Consider the following 21776-nt stretch of genomic DNA (forward strand, 5'->3'; position numbering starts at 1 on the left):
TGTCACTACAGACCTGGGTTGTATCATAACCGGAAGTGATCGGGATTCCCATAGGGCAGCGAACAACTGGCCATGTGTTGTCCGGGTTTGGCCGGGGAGGCTTTACTTGGCTCATCGCACTCTAGCAACACCTTGTGGCGGGCCGGGCGCTTGCAGGCTGACTTCGGTCGTCAGGTGAACGGTGTTTCCTCCGACACATTGGTGCGGCTGGCTTCCAGGTTAAGTTGGCGGGTGTTAAGAAGTGCGGTTTGGTGGGTCATATTTCGGAGGACGCATGACTCGACCTTTGCCTACTGAACCCATTGGGGAATTGCAGCGATGAGAAAAGATTGAAATTGGGGAGAAAATACAAAGATGGAATGAAAGATGCATGCACTCAGAATGTCTCATGACTCAAGTGGGACCATTTTCAGGGCTTCTTTCAGGTGGCACGATCACCGTCACATGATTAGTCTATATAATCCATTTATCTCCAAATGCCAAGTTAATGTTAGATTTTACTAAATAAAAGTACTTTGAAAATGCTCCGTAAAAAAAAAACATTAATCCATACTGCTCTCATTTTAACAGGCAATCAGGGACACAAACCATGTGAAAGAATTCTGAATGATCACTTGACTACCAACTATCAAACGGCAACTCCAGGATGTTAAAAAGCATTCCAATTTCATACAATCATCATGCATACTTATCATGGGATTAAGAGCTGGGGTTGTCTTGCTTTTAACGTTGCTTTCTAAACAGAAATGATTGCCTTTGAAATGTCATTGTTTAAGAAACCATTTGAAGCCGAAACAACATCTTCCAAACAGCATGAAATTAGTTCATCAGAATCGGAGGCTCCCGAATGTTTGGGTATAAGAAAAGGGGTCACTTGAATATAACTTTGGATGTGATGTGGAATTGAAATGAAAGAAGATTCCCCTATTCAAAGTGAAAATGCTCTCTCTCTCTCTCTCTCTCTCTCTCTCTGTCTCTCTCTGTCTCTCTCTGTCTCTCTCTGTCTCTCTCTCTCTCTCTCTCTCTCTCTCTCTCTCTCTCTCTCTCTCTCTCTCTCTCTCTCTCTCTTCTCTCTCTCTCTCTTCCACAGACTGGTTTGGATAGTTTAAAAAAATTCTCCATGAGTGTGTGGTTTCATAAAAAAACAATCATCGCTCACATTTATGCAATGAGGCAAAAAAAAGCATTTGAAATGACATCTGTTCCCCTCTGCCTTTGATGTGAAGTGTGAATAAATTGGAGGAGAGCTAATGGAATGACAAACTGAAAAGCAAATAATCTCCAGGAAAAATCATTTATATTTATAAATTGAAAGCGCGGCAAAACAACCGAACTGCTAGAGAAAAAAAAGGAAATTCTCTCATTTTACCTGTGTATTCAGAATGATAGTTGGCTACACTAGATAGACAAGAAATGACACTTCAATGGAACATTAACTGAGATGGAATAGAATACTGATGAATTGGAATGGATGAGTAGCATTTGTTAAGCTGGGTAGTCTATACATTCAAGTGTCAGTACAGTAAAAGATGCTTACTGAAGGCATAAAGCAAGATGGTCTTTCAAATTAACTGAACCTGAAGATATATCCAGTCTTGTTTACAGATCTAAATAGTAATGGCCACACTCCAACCACTACACTGCACGGTCACCAATTGCTTATTGCACTTTACTATAAACATATAACAAAATGGTACATAGGCGGTAATAGATTTTCAGTTTGCAAGTCAAGAACTGGATTTGAAAGTGTCAGGCCCAGGCCCATACAATCAGCATGGCTGTTGTCAGAAATTTGAAGAGGGAGAGAGGAGAAGAGGGAGAGGGGGGTGGGGAAGAGGGGGGAGTGGTTGCTGTAATTCTGAATGGACAGCACTGCACAGAGAAGATGAGATTAGATTTGACAGCCTGATACCTGCATCACTATCAAAACAGGAGAGAGAGGGGTAAGAGAGAGAGGGGAGGGAGAGAGACAGATAGATAGAGCAAGTGAGAGAGAGAGAGAGCTGGGGAGGAAGGGAGGGGTTGTTTAATCAGAGGCTCCAGCACATACCTGTATTTACACATAAAATGAAAAGCAAAATGAAACCCAAAAGGGTAAGGTTATCCCTGAAACAATTCCCAAGTGCTGCGTATCGATTTCAAATGGGTGGGAATGTATACACGCCACGGGCAGCGTACTGAGCTGACGAATAAGATCTATTGCTTTTTGGAGTGAGTGGAGTCAGTGAGGTACTTGATGCAAGTGGGAGCTATACGATGCAGCCAGCAAGACTGGTTGAGCGGTACAAGCATAGCGCAGCAAATTAACTACAAATCCTCGAACATCAACTAAAGATTGGGGAGGGGGAAACTAAAATCTGTGACCTGTTCTAGCAAGAAAAGTAAGAGCAGTAACCAAAGCCTTCAAGTCTATGGAAAATAGACCCGAACATAAGATGAGTGCTTAATGCAGCTGTTGACCAAGCCTTTGTTGGTCCATAAATAGCCAAATGGGCATTGCTTTTCTGTGGTGACGGATCGCAATGTGTTTAAATTTACAGAGGAATATACACATCAAATCCAGATGCTCCCAAGGGGCGTTCTACAACTCTACATTATCTAGTTATTGCTGGTTATAGATAAGGTCCAGAGTTTTTCCTAGTCAAGTCACATGGTCACAAGGAAAACCTCCCAGCCCTACCTATACCAACAAGAGACTGACATTTATGCTTAAACTATAAACCACACACATCTGGAAACCATTTCAACTCTTGTCACACTGTCCATCTGTAAGTAATACGTCTGACTGAGCATCATAACCCTGAGTATATCCAGGCATATGTCCAGAGAACCACACAAATCAAATGGAAATACTGTTCAGCCCACACAATTATGAAGAGGAAGTGTAAATGCACACGTTATGGTATTGGCTCAGGAAATTGCAACCAAGGCAGACATCCCGCAATTGAAAACCTCAGAACTCTTGATGATTTATGAAAAAATATTTACATTGTTTTTCCTCAAACATACAGTATACAGACTTAACTTGCAAACCGGACATAACATCGACCAGCAACCTCCCATGAAGATGATAATTGAACAGGTAGAAATGAACCAAATCTCAAATGATGAGTGATTGGTCCTGTGTGGCTCAGTTGGTAAGAGCATAGCACTAGCAAGGTGACCGTTGTGGGGTCAATTTCCAATGAGGCCACCAATATGAAAATATATGCTGTCAATATAAGTCGCTATGGATAAAAGCATCTTCTAAATGGTGTGCATATTATTATAGTATGCACAATGGCACTACTGTCAATATTAAGGAGACATGTGACCCGTTCCAGGAAGCTGGGCGTATGTCGCACGTCACTACTTCACAGGAGAGGCATTTGAAAGTCTTTAAAAAATGATCTAAATGCATTTTTGGGCCGAAATGCCTTCTGGAACATGTGAACTCTCATGTGCCTCAATAACAAAAGTGTATTCCATCTGCAAATACGAATAAAATGTGCAAATTACGAGCCTAGTTGGATTAGCCACGGAAAAAGTCAGGAACCTTCCTGCTAGCCATGATTGTCTGAGATAATGGATAGGCTGGACATAAGTTTGGATTGGTCTACCATGTAGCATGCTTCTGTCTATAACTTGAGCTGCTAAGTATGTGTTAATAGTCCTTGCTACCGAAGTGTTTTTGAAAGATATAATGTTAGCCATCGAAAACTACAAAAGTTTGCTACTTTTCTCAACAACATTGTTACCCTGAATTTAGCAGGCGCTATCGACACATTTGTTGGAATGAGTTGTGATGGCCTACTTTCTGCACACGCCACGGTCGGTGTGAACCAGAGTGACCTGACACAATGCTGGCCAAACATGTAGCTACAAACAAAACAGAGTTAAATGGTTCCAGTCTGCCGTGAAGCGTTCATCCATGTACACGGGTAAGAGTCTAGCTACATTTTCATATATTATACATTTCTAATTTTATCAGAAAGTCATTTTCATTGCAAGTTAAAGTGCACTGTTAGCTAGCAAGTGAACGTTAGCTTGCTGGCTCGCTAGCTAACATTACATGTACTATATGTGAAGTAATATTATTCTAATCAGAAATCAATTTGCCAGGATAATTGCTAGTTATAGCCTAATGTTAGCTAGATAACATTGAACCTAGTTGGTTAGCTTTAGCAACCGGCAGATTCATGCTGCAGCTATGACAATGTTTGTATTGGTAGTAGTATGAGTTGGGATTATCCTGGTTCATTGTTTACCTGGCTAGCTACACACTTCGCCAGATGATTACATGACCTATCAAGTTACCCAGTTGTGTCTGGGGGTGGATTATAGCATTTCTTTCACATGACCCATCAATTTAGACAAGTGTCTTGGTAAGCGTCATCTAAGAATTATAAATATTTATGAAATATTTTTACCTGGAGACTTCCTGGTTTTGATATTGCTACTATGCAATTAACCATTTCACTGTACACATTCTGTATCCTGTGGATGTGACAAATACACTTTGATTGTAATTTATATAGTGTGTGTTTACCAGAGACGGTAATGTGAATAACAACATGACCTGCACCAAAGATTAGGATATAGGCCAAGGACTAGATAAAGTGTATTTTTACCTGGAGTTTTTCCATATTGTAGGCTACTACTTTTGTCACTCTTAGTCTTAAAATCGTTGGTTGTTTACTACACTACTCATTCTGTTTAGCACATGGCCTCACATATGAATCCTTAAAGAGATGGGTGGGGCTAAGACTTATGAGGGTGTGAACAATGCTGAATGGGTGCAGACAAAGAAGAGCTCTCCAGTAGGTGGACCAAAACATTCAAGGGATATTTTCTCAAAAGTGGGGTTACAAGTTTATCAACTTTCAAACCAGAATTATTTTCCCATTGTTCCTCAACTGCAACATACTGTTTTCTATCTCTGAGTCTCCACTTGTATCCAATGTAAAAAACACGATTTCAAATTTTGCTACATAGGACTGAATCCAGGTGGTGGGTCTCATATTTCTAATGCCTCGCCCAGCGGTGGACCTAACTAATCAGCACAAATTGCTAAAGTTGAGGACTCGTATTTGGTAATGTGGCGAAAACAGTCCTAAGTGAAAACTAATTACGTTAACACTTCGCTAACGAGATGTTGGAGAGGCCCCTGCAGGTCGGCTCTTTATAAAGAGTGGCAAAGCATCTGCCACACACTTCCTGGCTTCGCTAGCGTTCTAATTGGCCCCAGTGGGTTGCTGTAGACGCAACCATGCAATTTAAAGGGGGTGGGGGGAATAATTCTTGTTTTCAACTCAAAATGGTATTCAGTCCCCCCAACAACAAAAACAACCTGAGAAAAATATTATATTTATCTTTTCTTTGTTTTATCTGACATGGTCCTCTGAATGGGGCTTTGCAGACTGAGTGGCAATACAAGAAGAGAAAAACAATTAGTCAAACATGAATGGTCTACCACGGCTAGGTTATTTCCATAGCAACAGCCTGAGGGAACAGTTCAAACCCTTTATTTGCCGTTTGCTATGTTTCTCTGTAAACAACAGACCAGCAGGAGAGATGGCCGGCAACAGAAAGTCAGGCAACAGAGTCATCACAGGGCCACAACCTGTTCATATATCAATCAACCCTTACAAAAAAAAGATTGCCGTAAAAGTACAGTGACTGCAGTCGACTGTGGTATTTTGGATGCAGTAATTGCAGAATAACTGCAGTTATACTGCACTCTAACTGCAGTTATACTCGTAGGGGAACTTTTATGTTCTATTGGAGAGAGAAAAAGGAAAGTACTCCACAGAGCATTCTACTGCATTTTGAGATTACATATCCGGAGAGTGCCTTACCACTTTAAAGGCACAATATGTAATTTCAACAGGCTAAACCTGCCACTTTGCTAAATGGGGATGGGTAACTACACTTACAGTACATACAGTGCATTCGGAAAGTATTCAGATCCCTTGACTTTTCCCACATTTTGTTACGTTACAGCCTTATTCTGAAGCTGATTAAATTATATATATTTTTCACAATACCCCATAATGACAAAGCTAAAAGAGAATTTTTGAAATATTTGCAACTGTATTAAAAGGTTAAAAACAGAAATACTGTATTTACATAAGTATTCAGACCCTTTGCTATGAGACTTCGAAATTGATCTGAGGTGCATACTGTTTCCATTGATCATCCTTGAGATGTTTCTACAACTTGGTTGGAGTCCACCTGTGGTAAATTAAATTGATTGGACATGATTTGGAAAGGCACACACCTGTCTATGTAAAGTCCAACAGTTGACAGTGCATGTCAGAGCAAAAACCAAGTCATGAGGTCGAAGAATTGTCCATAGAGCTCCGAGACAGGATTGTGTTGAGGCACAGACTCTTCCTAGAGCTGGCTGCCCGGCCAAACTGAGCAATCGGGGGAGAAAGGCCTTTGTCAGGGAGATGACCAAGAACCCAATGGTCACTCTGACAGAGTTCCAGAGTTCCTCTGTGGAGATGGGAGAACCTTCCAGAAGGACAACCATCTCTGCAGCATGCCAGCAATCAGGCCTTTATCGAGTGGCCAGATGGAAGCCACTCCTCAGTAAAACACACATGACAGCTTGCTTGGAGTTTTCCAAACGGCACCTAAAGGACTCTCAGACCATGAGAAACAAAATGTTTTGGTCTGATGAAACCAAGATTGAACTATTTGGCTTGAATGCCAAGCGTCATGTCTGGAGTAAACCTGGCACCATCCCTACGGTGAAGCATGGTAGGGGCAGCATCATGCTGTGGGGATGTTTTTCAGCGACAGGGACTGGGAGACTAGTCACGATCGAGGGGAAGATGAACGGAACAAAGTACAGAAAGATCCTTGATGAAAACCTGCTCCAGAGCACTCAGGACCTCAGACTGGGGCAAAGGTTCACCTTCCAATGACCCTTAACACACAGCCAAGACAAGGCAGGAGTGGCTTTGGGACAAGTCTCTGAATGCCCTTGAGTGGCACAGCAAGACCCTGGTCGAACATCTCTGGAGGGACCTGAAAATAGCTGTGCAGCGACGCTCCCCATCCAACCTGACAGAGCTTGAGAGGATCTGCAGAGAAGAATGGGGGAAACTCCCCAAATACAGGTGTACCAAGCTTGTAGCGTCATACGCAAGAAGACTCAAGACAAAAATCGCTGCCAAAGATGCTTCAACAAAGTATTGTGTAAATGGTCTGAATACTTAATTAAGTAAATGTGTTATTTCAGTTTATTTTATTTTATACATTTGCAAAAATGTCTAAAAAAACGTTTTTGCTTCATCATTATGGGGTATTGTGTGTAGATTGATGAGATTTTTAAAAATCCATTTTTTAACAAGACTGTAAAAATAAAAGACTGAAAAAGTCAAGGGGTCTGAATACTTTCCGAATGCACTGTACTGTAACTAGCCTTCAGTTAAAATGTAACTACTTTTAAATTGATTGACAATATATGTAAAGACTGAAGCTATGCATTGTGGTTTAGAAAGACTCAGGAGGTAATCAGGAGTTCCTTAGAAATCAGCAATGGTTTCCCTACTAAACAAGGCTTGACATATACCCATGTACAGTAGGAGCTAACTGCTTGCTACTCCCTGCTGATGCAGAAAGCCAAGCTGATTTGAGCTTCTGCCGTAACCCATTAATTCAAGTCAAGGGTTATGTTCAACAAAAAAAGCAATATTTTCCTGAGAAGAGCATCAGTGAGCTTAGTCACAACCATAATCTCCTCCATGTGCACACCTTATGCAACATGCTCAGCCAGTAAGACTCATACCTAGCCTCTTTCGCTCTGCGTTTCCTGCTGAGCCATGAGATGGTACAGCGATGGTGCCCAAACATAACGAGACAGGCTATTATGATGGCAGCTGGTTGCCATAGGTACTATATGCTAATTGTGAGGAGGGGGTGGGGTATTGTCAGAGCAACAGGCTTTGTTGGGCCGCTGACGTGCATTGTCTCATAGGAAAAGACTAGATGATAAAGGGGTGTCAAAGTCACTTCACTAGTGTAGCACCACACCAAACATTTGGATCCCTTTCAAACACGATTTCACAAAAGAAAGAGAAACACATAGCGAGATATAAATCAAATTATAATAAAAAATATATATTGTACGACAGTGTATCTAAGAATAACATTTCAGTCTGTCTCAGTGTTCTTTGGTTAAAACAGGAAAATGAGCAACCGGTTCTGAGGCTCAGAGTTCAGGCCTGTTATTCTCTCTCGTTATTCTAGCTCTATAATCTTCACTTCTTCGCCCCAAAGGATGTGCAGGACAAGTGACGTTACTGAGACATAAGGTAAATATTAACCTGCAGTTGTTGGGATAAAGAAATGCTCATGTACTGCTAATGATAATGTTATGGATGGGTTATGAATGTGTTATGAAGTCCCTTCAAATAATGTGTCACTGGTTGTATTGTAGGCATATGTCTGCTACACCCTCTCTTGCTTGCAGGCCTAAAGCAGCTGTGTTAAGCGAACGCTACTGCTGGTGAAAGTAGGTAGTAGGGCCTAATCCTGACAACTGACTCTTAGCCCGAACCACAGTCGCTCCCTGGGTGAGAGTAATGGCTTCCTCGTGCACGGGGCCGCGGCTGCTATTGTAGAATCACAAAGCATTTAATTGAAACAAATGACTCTGATAATGGGACATTATCCCCCCACAGGTTCGCTGTGTGCTAGGTTTAATTTGCGTCGCCCTAGTCGATCGAGGACGAGCTCGCCATGCTGATCCTTCAAAGGAAATAGCGAGCCCCTTTTAAGTGGGCAAATGGGCCATTTGTCCCACTGTCGATGTGTACTGTAAGCAGGTTCCCCTCTTCAGACTAGCGTAGAAAAGCAACATGTTTTGTCTGTCTGGAGTGTGTCCCAATCTGGTAAATCGATGCTTTCCCTCTGCCCTAGATTTCTGGATATTGGTATTAGAAACGTATGAGGTTTATGTTAGTTATACTAAATAGTAAGTACTCTTTTCCTTGTTGTGCGTCTTCTCTCCGTGATAAAATATTAGTACTTTACTGTACTGGAACTATTATGCACTGCAACATGAAACAGCAGAACTTTTTTCATCATGATTAAAAGCAGTTCTCCAGATTCAATTGTTTACTCCTCTACATCTTAGAAAGTCAGCTAATGCAATGTTCAAAAACTCTATGACCATGCTGTTTTAAATATGCATTAGTCTTAACAGTTGCCTAAGGTTATTTGAATTAGCAGCATGGATATTCATGAGCCGCAATAATTGCTCATTTGTTTTTTATGTTCAATCCTTTAAATACACTTCTTCATTACTTCACTCTCATCCATGAATAATAAGCCTCTCAAAGCAAAGATTTACTTTTATGAAACACTTTCTTTAATCAGATGTTTGTTTTTATTCAGAGCGAATCATAGTGCCCTGACATTTATTATTTTCAGGAAGACATATTGTCTAGAGAATACCATTGATGGACATCCATCTTTTTGTCAAATGAAACATCCACAACAAAAAACATTCCACCTGCAGCTAAGAAAGTGATTTATATAGAAAGCCAAACAAGATGTCACGTCTATTCCAGTTGAAGGCAACAGTGCAGGCAGATCGTATGAGATGTGTCTCAGGCCTGCACAGACTGTATGGTAGAGACTTCATTGCTTTCTTTATAGCCCGTTTTAGATCTACACGAAGTGTTCGTTTTGAAAGTGTCTGTGGTTGTTTGTTTGTGTTTTCAGGATACATTTTTTTCAGACTCACTGACTGTTACAACGTTTTGGGAGCTTGACTTAATTTTATTTAATTTAATATGTTAAAAGACATGTATTTTGCGTCACTTGGCATTTCAGACAGACAGGATAAAACAGCACCACCTTTTTAAAAGCAGCAACATAAAAAGCCTATTGTTGGCTGCCATTATTGACAGAATCATAGTGCGTATATGGAAGGTGAATCAAATGTTTACGGTCAGAATTAGCCAATCAACATATTTTTCAAATCAGTATGTGATTATAAAAACATGAATGGTCATATTCAAAGAGCATAACCTCAAGAATATACTGAATACATTTGTGGCTAAAATTGATGAATTCTGCTGTAAGTAAGCAATGAACTCTCTACCACACAGTCTGTGCTTTCTATATAAATCACTTTCTTAGCTGCAGGTGGAATGTTTTTTGTTGTGGATGTTTCATTTGACAAAAAGATGGATGTCCATCAATGGTATTCTCTACTGTATAACATCCAACAGTAATAAAGTGATATTTCATCCAAATGTAAGAATTGCTTACCTGTTTTCTGACCCTGAAAGCAGTCTATAGAGAAGTAGAGACAGTTATTCATACTTGGGCATGTGATTTGATACATTCTGAACATTGACTTCCATTGATATTGGCTAAGAAAAAGCTTATGTTAACTATTGGTTACAGTGGCTAGGTAAACACACCCAAGCATGGATTGCTGTTTCTCATTGTCTCCTAGACTGCTTTCAGGGTTATGAGTCATTTTGTAATAAGAGTGAACTATACCTTTAATATGTTATTATTGCATAGGAGCATAGTCAACAGTTTTTTATATTGATTAAGCAAGTATGGCCTTCAACAGTCTGAAGATAACATTAGCTTTGCATCACAACAGTACTGCCAACTGGACACTATTCATATTCTTTATTTATTTGATTTATTTCGTATTTATTTATTTTCCCCATTTCGCTCCTCAATTTCAAGATATTCAATTGGTAGTTACGATCTTGTCTAATCGCTGCAACTCCCCAACGGGCTCGGGAGAGGTGACGGTCGGGACAATACTGCCTGGCCCGCCACAAGGAGACGCTAGAGCGTGATGAGCCAAGGAAAGCCCCTGGCCTATGGGGCACCCGGTCACGGGCCGGCTGTAGTGACGTCTCAGCACTATGATGCAGTGCCTTAGACCGCTGCGGCACTCGGAAGCAAACTGGACACTATTCATACTGTATTCTAACAATACCCCACATTGACAGTATCTAGACAACAGGGAGAGTCTTGAACATGGCCAGCCTGTGGTCTAGTAACAGATGCACCCTGCCAAAAAATAACTATGTAGCGCCACATGTTAAACAAGATTGAACAAATCTTGCTACATGAACTTGCAGATTTGGCTGAGCTTTTTTGGCGGTGGGCTTTTCCCCAAACCACCCTCATTACGCTTATAATGAGATATCGGCAGGCGTTCAGTTTCCAAATTTAAATGTGCCTGCGTTCTCCTCGGCAACGTGCTCGGGCCCCTCCTTGACCCTCATTACCACCTGCCAGGGAATTCCCTCCTCTTTTTCAAAGAGACAATTCTCACTCCCATCTCCCCTCTCGCAAAAATGAGCCAGACCAGCCAGGCTCTGGGATCTGGGGGCCTGTCAAACATGAAGCCCCCCCGCAGTAGCACACTGGGGGGAGCAGGCAACATTGACAGTGAGGGCTAGCTGTGATAGGGTTTTTAAATGCAGGCATAATGAGCGCTCCATCCAACTTGGAAAAATTATGCATTGTTCAATGTCCCATCCAAACGATGTGTCTGCCTGGCCTTAGACAACAGAGGGCATGGGGGGGGGGGGGGGGGGGGGGGGGGGGGCAGGGGGGGTTGGGATATCACACTTGGCTAAACACCTAACCATCTTATAAAACATTATCTAGCCAGCAAGCACCTATTGGACCAATGATGTCTATGAGGCTATGAGCACACCACTATAAGCTGATATTGGACCCATGTCGATAGCCTATACTCTATAAGTAGTGTTGGCTACCGCCGTCTGAACCTCTGGAAAACACATCAGCCAAATGAGTGGTGGGCCGCTGACTTTACCAATGGCAAGCCACTGTATGTTTCTAATCAAGGATAACATATCCAAACCATTCCCTCGTGTTATGGGAACTTATCTTGCTAGCTGTTTAACCACATTTATGATATGTCATTATTGTAATTAGCAATAAAGTCAGTTTGGTGTTAGCTACTACATGCAAATGCATTGTAGAAAGGCAGGCTTAGATTACAAGTCTCTCGATGAATTAAATATTCTGAATAAACGTACAGTATCTTGATGTAATATGAATTCCTTTGAACCATCATAAAACATACCACTACTTTTATATCTAAGTCCAAGCTACATATCATATAAACAATCACATCAACATAGCTTTAAAATACCTAAATATAAACTATTTCTCATCATTGCTTCAAGCCCATTTTTCCATCTACTGCACATGTCATCCTGTGATTTAGCAGCTAATACTTCTGCCTTCAGAGCAGTCAGAATGAACTGAGAGGGAGGAGGCTGTCAAAAATGAGATGAATTCTGAGGGAAAAAGAAGAGGGTTCTGATGGAGAGAGCAAGGGTATTACTATTATCATGTGCTCCACCATTGATCAGAGATCTAAGATATTGCTGACATACTTGACTCTCGGTAAAAACAAGATGTGCTATTTGAGACAACTACAACAAAAACGGAACAAGTGGGCTAATATAGCAACGTGCCTTTCTAAAAATGCTATTGATGGTCATGGTCAGATCTACTGCTCACCATACTGTAATGCCTTAAAGGGATAGATCAGCAAAACGACATATGTAGATATTTACAGTATATATACAGTATAGAGGCTAGTTAAACAAAAGAAAGGGGATTGCAGATCACTCCTTGTCCAAAAGAATGCTTTCAAGGTAAGACAACAAACATTAAGAGAATGTAATTTCTCTGAACAATCCCTTTAACCGTTTGCTGTATGATTGGATGCCATGAGATGCATGGTGGAAAAGAGGATCACTAAGCAGAAAGAAGTTTACTGAGCTTTAGCCTTAGGCTAAATGTTGTACTAAAACAAGTAACATCATCCCCGGAGATGAGCAATATCTATTGCTCCAGCTGAGCTTGTATTTGTAAGGGAGTTTACATACAGTGTAAGATAGTTATCATTACTGATATGAAATGTATCCTTGAGGCATTGTTGTTGAATAAAAAAGTATAGCTACAATGGAAGTAAACAATTGACACAAAATGATGTTCAGGATCATATTATGATCAGTGTATGCCTTCATACTAAGGGAACCTTTATTTTTTTACATTTCCCCACTTTACAAAAACCTAACATTCTGCCTTATTTATACAGTACGTTCCTAAAACACGAATACTGTGCAGAGCCTATGACAAAAATATGAATTTAATCTGTCTATTATGCTTTTATTGGCATGAAATTAAGGTTAATTGACATCATAGGAAAAACGTCAAATGAAACATCCTTTCTTAATGGAATGAAATTGAAATTAACCTCATCTTCAATTCCTTTAAGATATTTCAGCTTACTTTTCTATGCCTCAGCCTGAGAAATAAGCTCCTCTTGTCCCCAAAGATAATAAATGAATTGAATTTTTTCCTTATCGGTCATCTATTTTTCCAGCGTAAGCTATTACTTGCTCAGGTTGCTAGGCAACAGGAAATATTAATAGTCACTATTATTAGCCAGGCTCCAGTAGAGTAGTACTAAAATGAGGAAGTGGAAAACATGAATGTGTTACATAAATCTTTGGACCTTTCACGGTGTGTGCAAGTCTCTGTTTGCAGTGATTTATGGCAATGACGGTTCATTTATGAGAAAAGGGGGTGTGAAATAAGAAAATGGAACATTACCCTGAAGGACTATTTGAAAATAAATAATTGCAAAGGTGAATTGAAAGCTGTTTAATAACCAGGACTGTCTTTCTTACGGAAATGTTATTGGCATATTAAACCAAGAAGAAAAGGGAGCTGTTTTCTCCCATACATGTTTGTGCGCATAAAGCACGTACGCATGGCATAAACATGAACACGCCCAAATGCACGCACACACACGCCTCCATCACCAGCCTCACACCAGTTGTATCAATTAAAGCTGTATTTTCTATGAAAAATAGTAGCCAGATAATTTTCTGAACACTGCCAAATGTATAACGAAATAAATAAACACATAAATACTCTTGCACATGATGTACTACATTACTGTACATCTCCATGGCACCAGCTATATTCAGCTCACTGGTATGTTCAACACAGTGACTTAATAACCTTTTCACACGTACCAACAAATGGGAGTGATCATTCTACAGTGGTCCAGGCAGCGTACGCTCAAACCTGTGTGATTAGAACACTTATTTTGAACGTCCAGCTAGCCACACTGTTTTCTCACAGAAACATTTTGCACAAACACAGTCCTTACAAAGTAATGTCCTGAATGTGACCAGTTTATTTTGGGATGTGTCAGGAACGACGCTGGAGATGAGAAGCAAGTACAGGGAGTGAACATTTAATGAAACACAGACAGGAACAGAATACAGACAGCGTCTGGACAGGGGAAAACAAAACGACAATAATGCTGACACGGGGAACAAACTGAGGAACAGACAGATATAGAGGGTCAATTAACAAAGTAAAGGAGTCCAGGTGAGTCCAATGAGCACTGATGTGCATAATGAATGGTGACAAGTGTACGTAATGAAGGGCAGCCTGGCGCCCTTGAGCTCCAGAGAAGGGAGGCGGGAACAGGCGTGACAGGATGCAATGTTCAGACATTCACAGAAGTAGCGACAGCATACACTATCATCCAAACCGGAAAATGTGGGCTACATTAGTCCTAGGGTCATATTTAGATAACTCCCAGCTGTCAGGAACCACAATATGAATTAGCTAATAGCAATTACTATTTATAATTCATCACATCACGGGTGAGCTCAGCATTGATCGAAATAATTGAGTAAAACACTTCCTAGAAATCGAAAGTAATCCGACGATGCTAGTTTGTGCGTGCTGCCATGTTTGTTTTTTTGCGACAACCAGAGAGGAGACGAGGAGTTTGGTCTGTTTACAGTGTGCATGTTGAAGGGGGTGTGTCGTCTACGATCATCCTCTTCTCTTCATTCACCTCTAGACGTTTAACTGCATGTTGAAGAGGGTGTGTCATCTACGATCATTCACTTCCCTTCATTCACCTCTGGACGTTTACCCTTCTCCTCATTATAACATATTTTGTCTGACAGAAATTTACGTGACAACCAGAATGCATTGTGTAATGTCAACAAACATGGCACCACACATTGCTGGCAAATAGCGTAGCATAAGCTCATTATAATCAGTGGAACATTCAAAAAAAATATAAGTGTCCATTATAACCTTTGCAACAATCAGATTGCATTATTTGTCACCAGTACTTGAAAACGTGAATAAAACTGTAAATACACTATGCTCCCTACATAGAGTACCAGTCAAAAGTTTGGACACACCTACTCATTCAAGGGTGAAAATAACCCATATGGAATCACGTAGTAACCAAAAAAGTGTTAACTTCTCATGGCTGCAGGGGCAGTATTGAGTAGCTTGGATGAAAGGTGCACAGAGGTGCCCATAGTAAACTGCCTGCTCCTCAGTTCCAGTTGCTAATATATGCATATTATTATTCATATTGGATAGAAAGCACTCTGAAGTTTCTAAAACTGTTTGAATTATGTCTGTGAGTATAACAGAACTCATATTTACAATTGGCTCATTCATCCCCCTCCTCTCCCCTGTAACTATTCCCCAGGTCGTTGCTGCAAATGAGAACGTGTTCTCAGTCAACTTACCTGGTAAAATAACGGTAAAAAAAAAAAAAAAAAAAAAAAGAATATGGCAGGCTTTTGCCTGCGAAGTTCCACTTCTTGTTTGGATATTTTCTGGGGGTGCCAGATTTTCAACCAAGCTCTCATTGAAAATACAGAGAGATATGGATGGGTTTTCACTTCCTACGGCTTCCACTAGATGTCAACAGTCAATAGAACTTTGTCTGATGACTCTAATGAGAAGGGGGGCCGAAGGAGACAGGAATTAGTCACCACTGTCACGAGCTGACCATGTTTTCACCATGCACGTTCACATGAGGAGGACCTCCGTTCCACCGCTCATCTGAAGTCAATCTAACTCTCCGGTTGGAACGTTATTCAAGATGTATGTTAACCTGTTGGGGATGGGGGCGCTGTTTAGACTATTTATGCTAATGTGGCTAATTTTTTAAACGGCTTCCCACAAAATCCTTGATCGTACAATATGCATATTATTATTATTATTGGATAGAAAACAGTCTATAGTTTCTATAGGAGTTGAAATTTTGTCTCTAAGTGGAACAGAGCCCATTCTACAGCAATTTCCCTGACATGGAGTCAGATTTGAGAAACGTTGGCCACTTTTCTGAAGTCATTTAAACGGGCACTGTCGTTGCTATGACTATACGGACACTTCTTACGTCTTCCCCTGGATGCCTTTACGTGATGACGATTCCAACGGGCTCGATTGCTCGTTCACAGGCCCTACAAATGAAAAAAACCTTTAGCTAGCAAGTCTTTTCTTGCTGCGTAACGCGCGTGGAAGACACCGACCCTCTCCTGTTCCAAGCGTTAGTTTAGCCTGTTATATTTCTCCGGTCATCTTTTCACTCGTTATAGGAGTTACAAACATCACAAAGTAGTTAATTTAAAGCGTTTTATAGCAATTTATATCCGTTTAGTGCGATTTTGGGACATTTATTTTTGCAACGATGTGAAAAGTTGGAAACGCTTTTCAGTTCATCCCGAACGTAGTTGACATTTCCACATGGCAAGAGGACAGCTTTCCACCAAAAGACGATTGCTCCCAAGAAAGGATCCTTTGCCCAAGATACTGATGGAAGAACAGCTCAAGGTAGGACATTTTTATTATGATAAATCGTGTTTCTGTCGAAACATTTTAGTGGCTTAGGACGCCATGTTTTTTGACGTAGCTTCGCTTGGCGCAAACTGTATTGAAAAGTAAGGATAAATTAAAAAATGTAATAACGCAATTGTATTAAGAATTAAATTGTCTATCAATCCCTGTCCACCCTATATTTTTTAGTCACGTTTATGAGTATTTATGTATAAGAGTAGATCACTGTCTAAGTGGCGCAAGGACGTTTTCTTTACCAGCTTGTCTACATTTCACATTGTCTAACCATGATTTTGGTGGCTAAATATAAACATTTTCGATCAAACTGTATATGCATGTTGTAATGTGATGTTACAGGAGTGTCATCGGAAGAATTCTGAGAAGGTTAGTGAAAAAATTAATATCTTTTGGCGATGTTGACTTTTATCGCTCACTTTGGCTAGAATCAATGCTGGGCTGCTAATTGCTATGTGCTAAGCTAATATAACGATTTATTGTGTTTTCGCTGTAAGACACTTAGAAAATCTGAAATATTGTCTGTATTCACAGGATCTGTGTCTTTCGATTCGTGTATGCTGTGTATTTTTACGAAATGTTTGATGATTAGTAGTTAGGTAAACACGTTGCTCATTGTAATTATTCTAGTCCATTTGTGATGGTGGGTGCAATTGTAAACTATGCCATATACCTGAAATATGCACTTTTTTCTAACAAAACCTATCCCATACCATAAATATGTTATCAGACTGTCATCTAATGAGTTTTTTTGTTGGTTAGGGGCTATAAATATCTTAGTTTAGCCGAATTGGTGATGGCTACTGGTGTTGGTGGACAAATAAAAGATGGTGGATTATGCTAATGTGTTTTTAGGTAATAGATGTACATCTTTACATATTGTGTCTTCCCTGTAAAACATTTTAAAAATCGGAAATGTTGACTGGATTCATAAGATCTGTGTCTTTCATTAGCTGTATTGGACTTTAATGTGTGAAAGTTAAATATTTTAAAAAAATATTTTTTTTGAATTTCGCGGCACTGGTTTTTCAGTGGGGGGGGGGGGGGGGGTGCCGCTAGCGCCACGCTGATCCTAGACAGGTTAACAACATTCTAAAGATTGATTCAGTACATCGTTTGACATGTTTCTACTGACTGTTACGGAACTTTTGGACATTTCGTCACGTTATAGTGGACGCGCTTTGTGACTTTGGAATTGTTTACCAAACGCGCTAACCAAAGTAGCTAATTGGACATAAATAACGGACATTATCGAACAAATCAAGCATTTATTGTGGACCTGGGATTCCTAGGACTGCATTCTGATGAAGTTCATCAAAGGTAAGGAAACATTTATCATGTATTTTATGGTTTCTGTTGACTCCAAAACGGCGGCTAATTTTTGAGTGTCAACAGTCCTATGAGTCCTATGAGTGTCATCTGATGAAGATAATCAAAGGTTAGTGATTAATTTTATCTGTATTTCTGCTTTTTGTGACTGCTATATTTCGCTGGAAAAATGGCTGTGCTTATTGTGGTTTGGTGGTGACCTAACTTAAACAAATCAAAATATATTTTAGATTTTAGATTCTTCAAAGTAGCTACCCTTTGCCTTGGTGACAGCTTGCACACTCTTGGCATTCTCTCAACCAGCTTCACCTGGAATGCTTTTCCAACAGTCTTGAAGGAGTTCCCACATATGCTGAGCACTTGTTGGTTGCTTTTCCTTTACTCTGCGGTCCAACTCATCCCAAACCATCTCAATTGGGTTGAGGTTGGGTGATTGTGGAGGCCAGGTGATCTGATGAGGCGCTTCATCACTCTCCTTCTAGGTCAAATAGCCCTTACACATCCTGGAGGTGTGTTGGGTCATTGTCCTGTCGAAAAACAAATGATAGTCCCACTAAGCACATTCCAGGTAACAACCTCATGAAGCAGGTTGAGAGAATGCCAAGAGTGTGCAAAGCTGTCATCAAGGCAAAGGGTGGCTACTTTGAAGAATCTCAAATATAAAATCCATTTTGATTTGTTTCACACTTTTTTGGTTACTACATGATTGCATATGTGTTATTTTATAGTTTTGATGTCTTCACTATTATTCTACAATGTAGAAAATAGTAAAAAATAAAGAAAAACCCTGGAATGAGTAGGTGTGTCCTAACGTTTGACTGGTACTGTACATACATACATACTGTATGTTACAGTGGAACCGACAACACAATATCACGAAAATAAGGCACTTACTTTGATATGAATGTACACATGTCCAAAGTAATTATTTGTAAGGAAACAACAAGGAAGGTAATGCGAGCGCCAGCCAGAAAATATGCCAATTTGTGCAAGACTGCGCTAATGTCTGCATACTTGATCTGCGGAAACATTGGTGGAAGTGCTTGAGCTCTCCTCGAAGAGAGAAGTTTGTCCGGCTCAGTAAAGCCTCAAACATAAATTGTACGCAAAACACTGAAATGGGATACTTCTATGTGAATTCAAACTGTTAAATAAATAAAACTTGTTAGAAAATAATTAGAAATTGACAGGTTGAAACATAGCCTCTAGATAATTAGCAGGCAGCGCGTGTTAACTGTCCTATTGCGTAATAATCACATTTAGGAACAGTGAGTGCATTGTGACATCACGTGCATAAAACAACTCACGCTGGGGTGACCGTTAGAGATATTTGGAACTCACATGTGAAAAGGTTAAGCCCAAGTCTGACTTTAAATGGCACACTCTCTGCCACACACATAAAATGTACTTTGATTCCGAAATCACACAAGACCTGATTAACCAAGGATAAATGCCACGGATACTCACATTAAAGCATGAATATTTATGACCCAGAAGTTATATTTGTGTCAGATGAAAGTATATAACGCTGAATTATTCACACGCGGGCCATTTATAATTCATCTCGTTCGATTCTATGATTAAAGGACTTGAATGTGTACGCCAGGGGTGTTTGCTCAGTGTGAACCATGTTTAACACATGAAATAGTCGCTTACTGGGGTTGGAATGGAGGTCCTCTGCATCATTTTGAAAGATAAAAGTAGCTGACAAGGGAGAACCCTTCTCTTTTCTCCTCCAAAACAACCTTTTTTGTTTTACCAATCAGAGAGCAAATGAAATGTGTACTGTACAGCTCCTTGCTCTCTTTCTGTGCTCACTTTGATGGAGTCAAATATTTTTGAGTGTGGTGATTGAATAGCTATGAAGGAGTCTGTCACAAAAAGCAGAAGGTGTAAAAGCATAAACGGTGCATGTGTCTGCTGGGGTCTCCTTAGCTTTTGTTCCACACTCCTGCTAATTAAAACAAGTGTGTATCCCTGTTCTAAGACAATAACATGTCCCTTATAAAGCCACGCTGAAAATAACAAAAACATTGAATTGAATCCTAGGAGAAGTACTGTAACTGGTGAATCTTACCGAGTGCATATTATGCCCCGAGAGAAGATGGCTATCCTGGCCCAGCATATTGGACATCATGAGGGCAGCAGGCAGCTCTGGGTAGGAATAGGGGTTGAGCAGGCCATTGTGGGGCAGTGAGTGGAAGGTGTAGCCCGACTCGGGGTCCATGAGGTGAAGCAGAGAGGGGTCAGCGTGGTTGGGGGGTGTGATGGGGGGGATCTCGTAGTCTTCATCCCCTCCTCCTCCGCTGTTGCTTCCTCGGCCTTGACTGGAGTAGTTCTGAGAATGGGGACAAGATGACAGGACAGGTTTCAAGTTCAAGATTCACATTTTTTTGTTTATTTACCATTTTTTGACGAACGCATTGGAAATCTTGCTCACTGAAGATAAAAAGGAGTGAGATGGTAAGTGTGTAGACCATAGGAGTTGAGACATTGAAATCAAACATATCAGCAAATGCCATCAGACATGAAGCCACTAATTATGGTCATCTATTAGGAGATTAAACTATAATTCATTAACCTGAAAAGCAAACTGCATATGCTTAACTATGTAGCTAAACAGTAATATAGTGATCCTGGTTTAATCACCAACCCTGATGTGCTCAATTAGCTTTTAAAATCAATCCTATAGCATGTTGTAATGCAGAATGTAAAACTCTCGCTGCCTTGGGTGCCTCCGTGTCAGTCCAGAAAGCGAGATCATGTACACAGAAAGAAATGTGTTTGTGATGAAGAAACTCATTTCTGTTAATGGCTTATTAAAGAAGAACCCAAACAAAGCTTTATTCATAGAACACTGAAAAAGGTCTATTCCTTTTAACTCATTGAATTTTTAAATAGAAAATCCTCACAACATTCCTTAATGTTATGATTCATATTGGGATTTCAATCATATTCCTGAACTGAATTGGGTTGAGATGGAATTGACCAAATCCCCTTGATATAGTCTCTATGTTATGGACTGTATCTCAGGTCAATAAGTGACCTCTTCTCTCCCGACATCACAACAAGGTGAAATACTTTCTTATGATTCTGAAAATGCAAATCAGGTGGTACAGGATGAAGCCTCACTGTGGTATCTCCAAGGGCTATCTTGACATAATATTGTGCTGAGAAATATGGTTTTGCACTCTCAAAAGCACACCGAGGGTATTCACCAGGGAATGAAAAGCAATTTTGTCAGAGGCAATCTGATGCTGACTCCCTTTATAATGACTGGGGAAAATTAATCATCACAAGTAATATTCCAGTGTCAGCCATTCAAGAGCTTTTTAATAGAATTTGTATGATTCATGTCTCACGGTACACATCAAGCAGTCCGTTCTGCAACATTTCAGAAATCAATTCAATATCATCTTCGTGTAGGCTGTCATCTCGCCTGTCAGAGCAGCCATTTATCTTGCAAACAAATACTTTTAGCAAACAAATGGCAAGAAATACCGAGGAAAATCAGGCATGCTCCAACCGGCTATGTTGGTGCATGGAACCAAGATAAAACTCTCATAAAATAGAACATTCATTGTAAGCAAAGAAAAAGAGACATAAACCTATGTTTTCGTTTTTGTTTTCCTTTCAATGGGAAATTGAGTTAAAAATACTGGGGGGGGGGGGGGGGGGGGTTCTTTATGTTTTCATAATAACATACACTTTACATGAAGATTATCTTGGTGTGGATGTTCTTA

General features: G+C 40.3%; 1 protein-coding gene across 2 annotated transcripts in view; it reads right to left on the reverse strand.

The window, feature by feature from the left end:
* The window catches only part of LOC129824190 (TOX high mobility group box family member 2-like), a 134460-nt gene that overhangs the window by 21255 nt on the left and 91429 nt on the right, over positions 1 to 21776 (reverse strand). For both annotated transcript variants that reach the window (XM_055883650.1, XM_055883641.1), the window contains one exon: positions 20111 to 20371. In XM_055883650.1, the coding sequence (XP_055739625.1) occupies positions 20111 to 20371 (261 nt within the window). The remainder of the gene's footprint in view (positions 1 to 20110; positions 20372 to 21776) is intronic.

Source organism: Salvelinus fontinalis, chromosome 2 (genome assembly GCF_029448725.1).
Source record: "Salvelinus fontinalis isolate EN_2023a chromosome 2, ASM2944872v1, whole genome shotgun sequence".
NCBI classification, from domain to species: Eukaryota; Metazoa; Chordata; class Actinopteri; order Salmoniformes; family Salmonidae; genus Salvelinus; species Salvelinus fontinalis.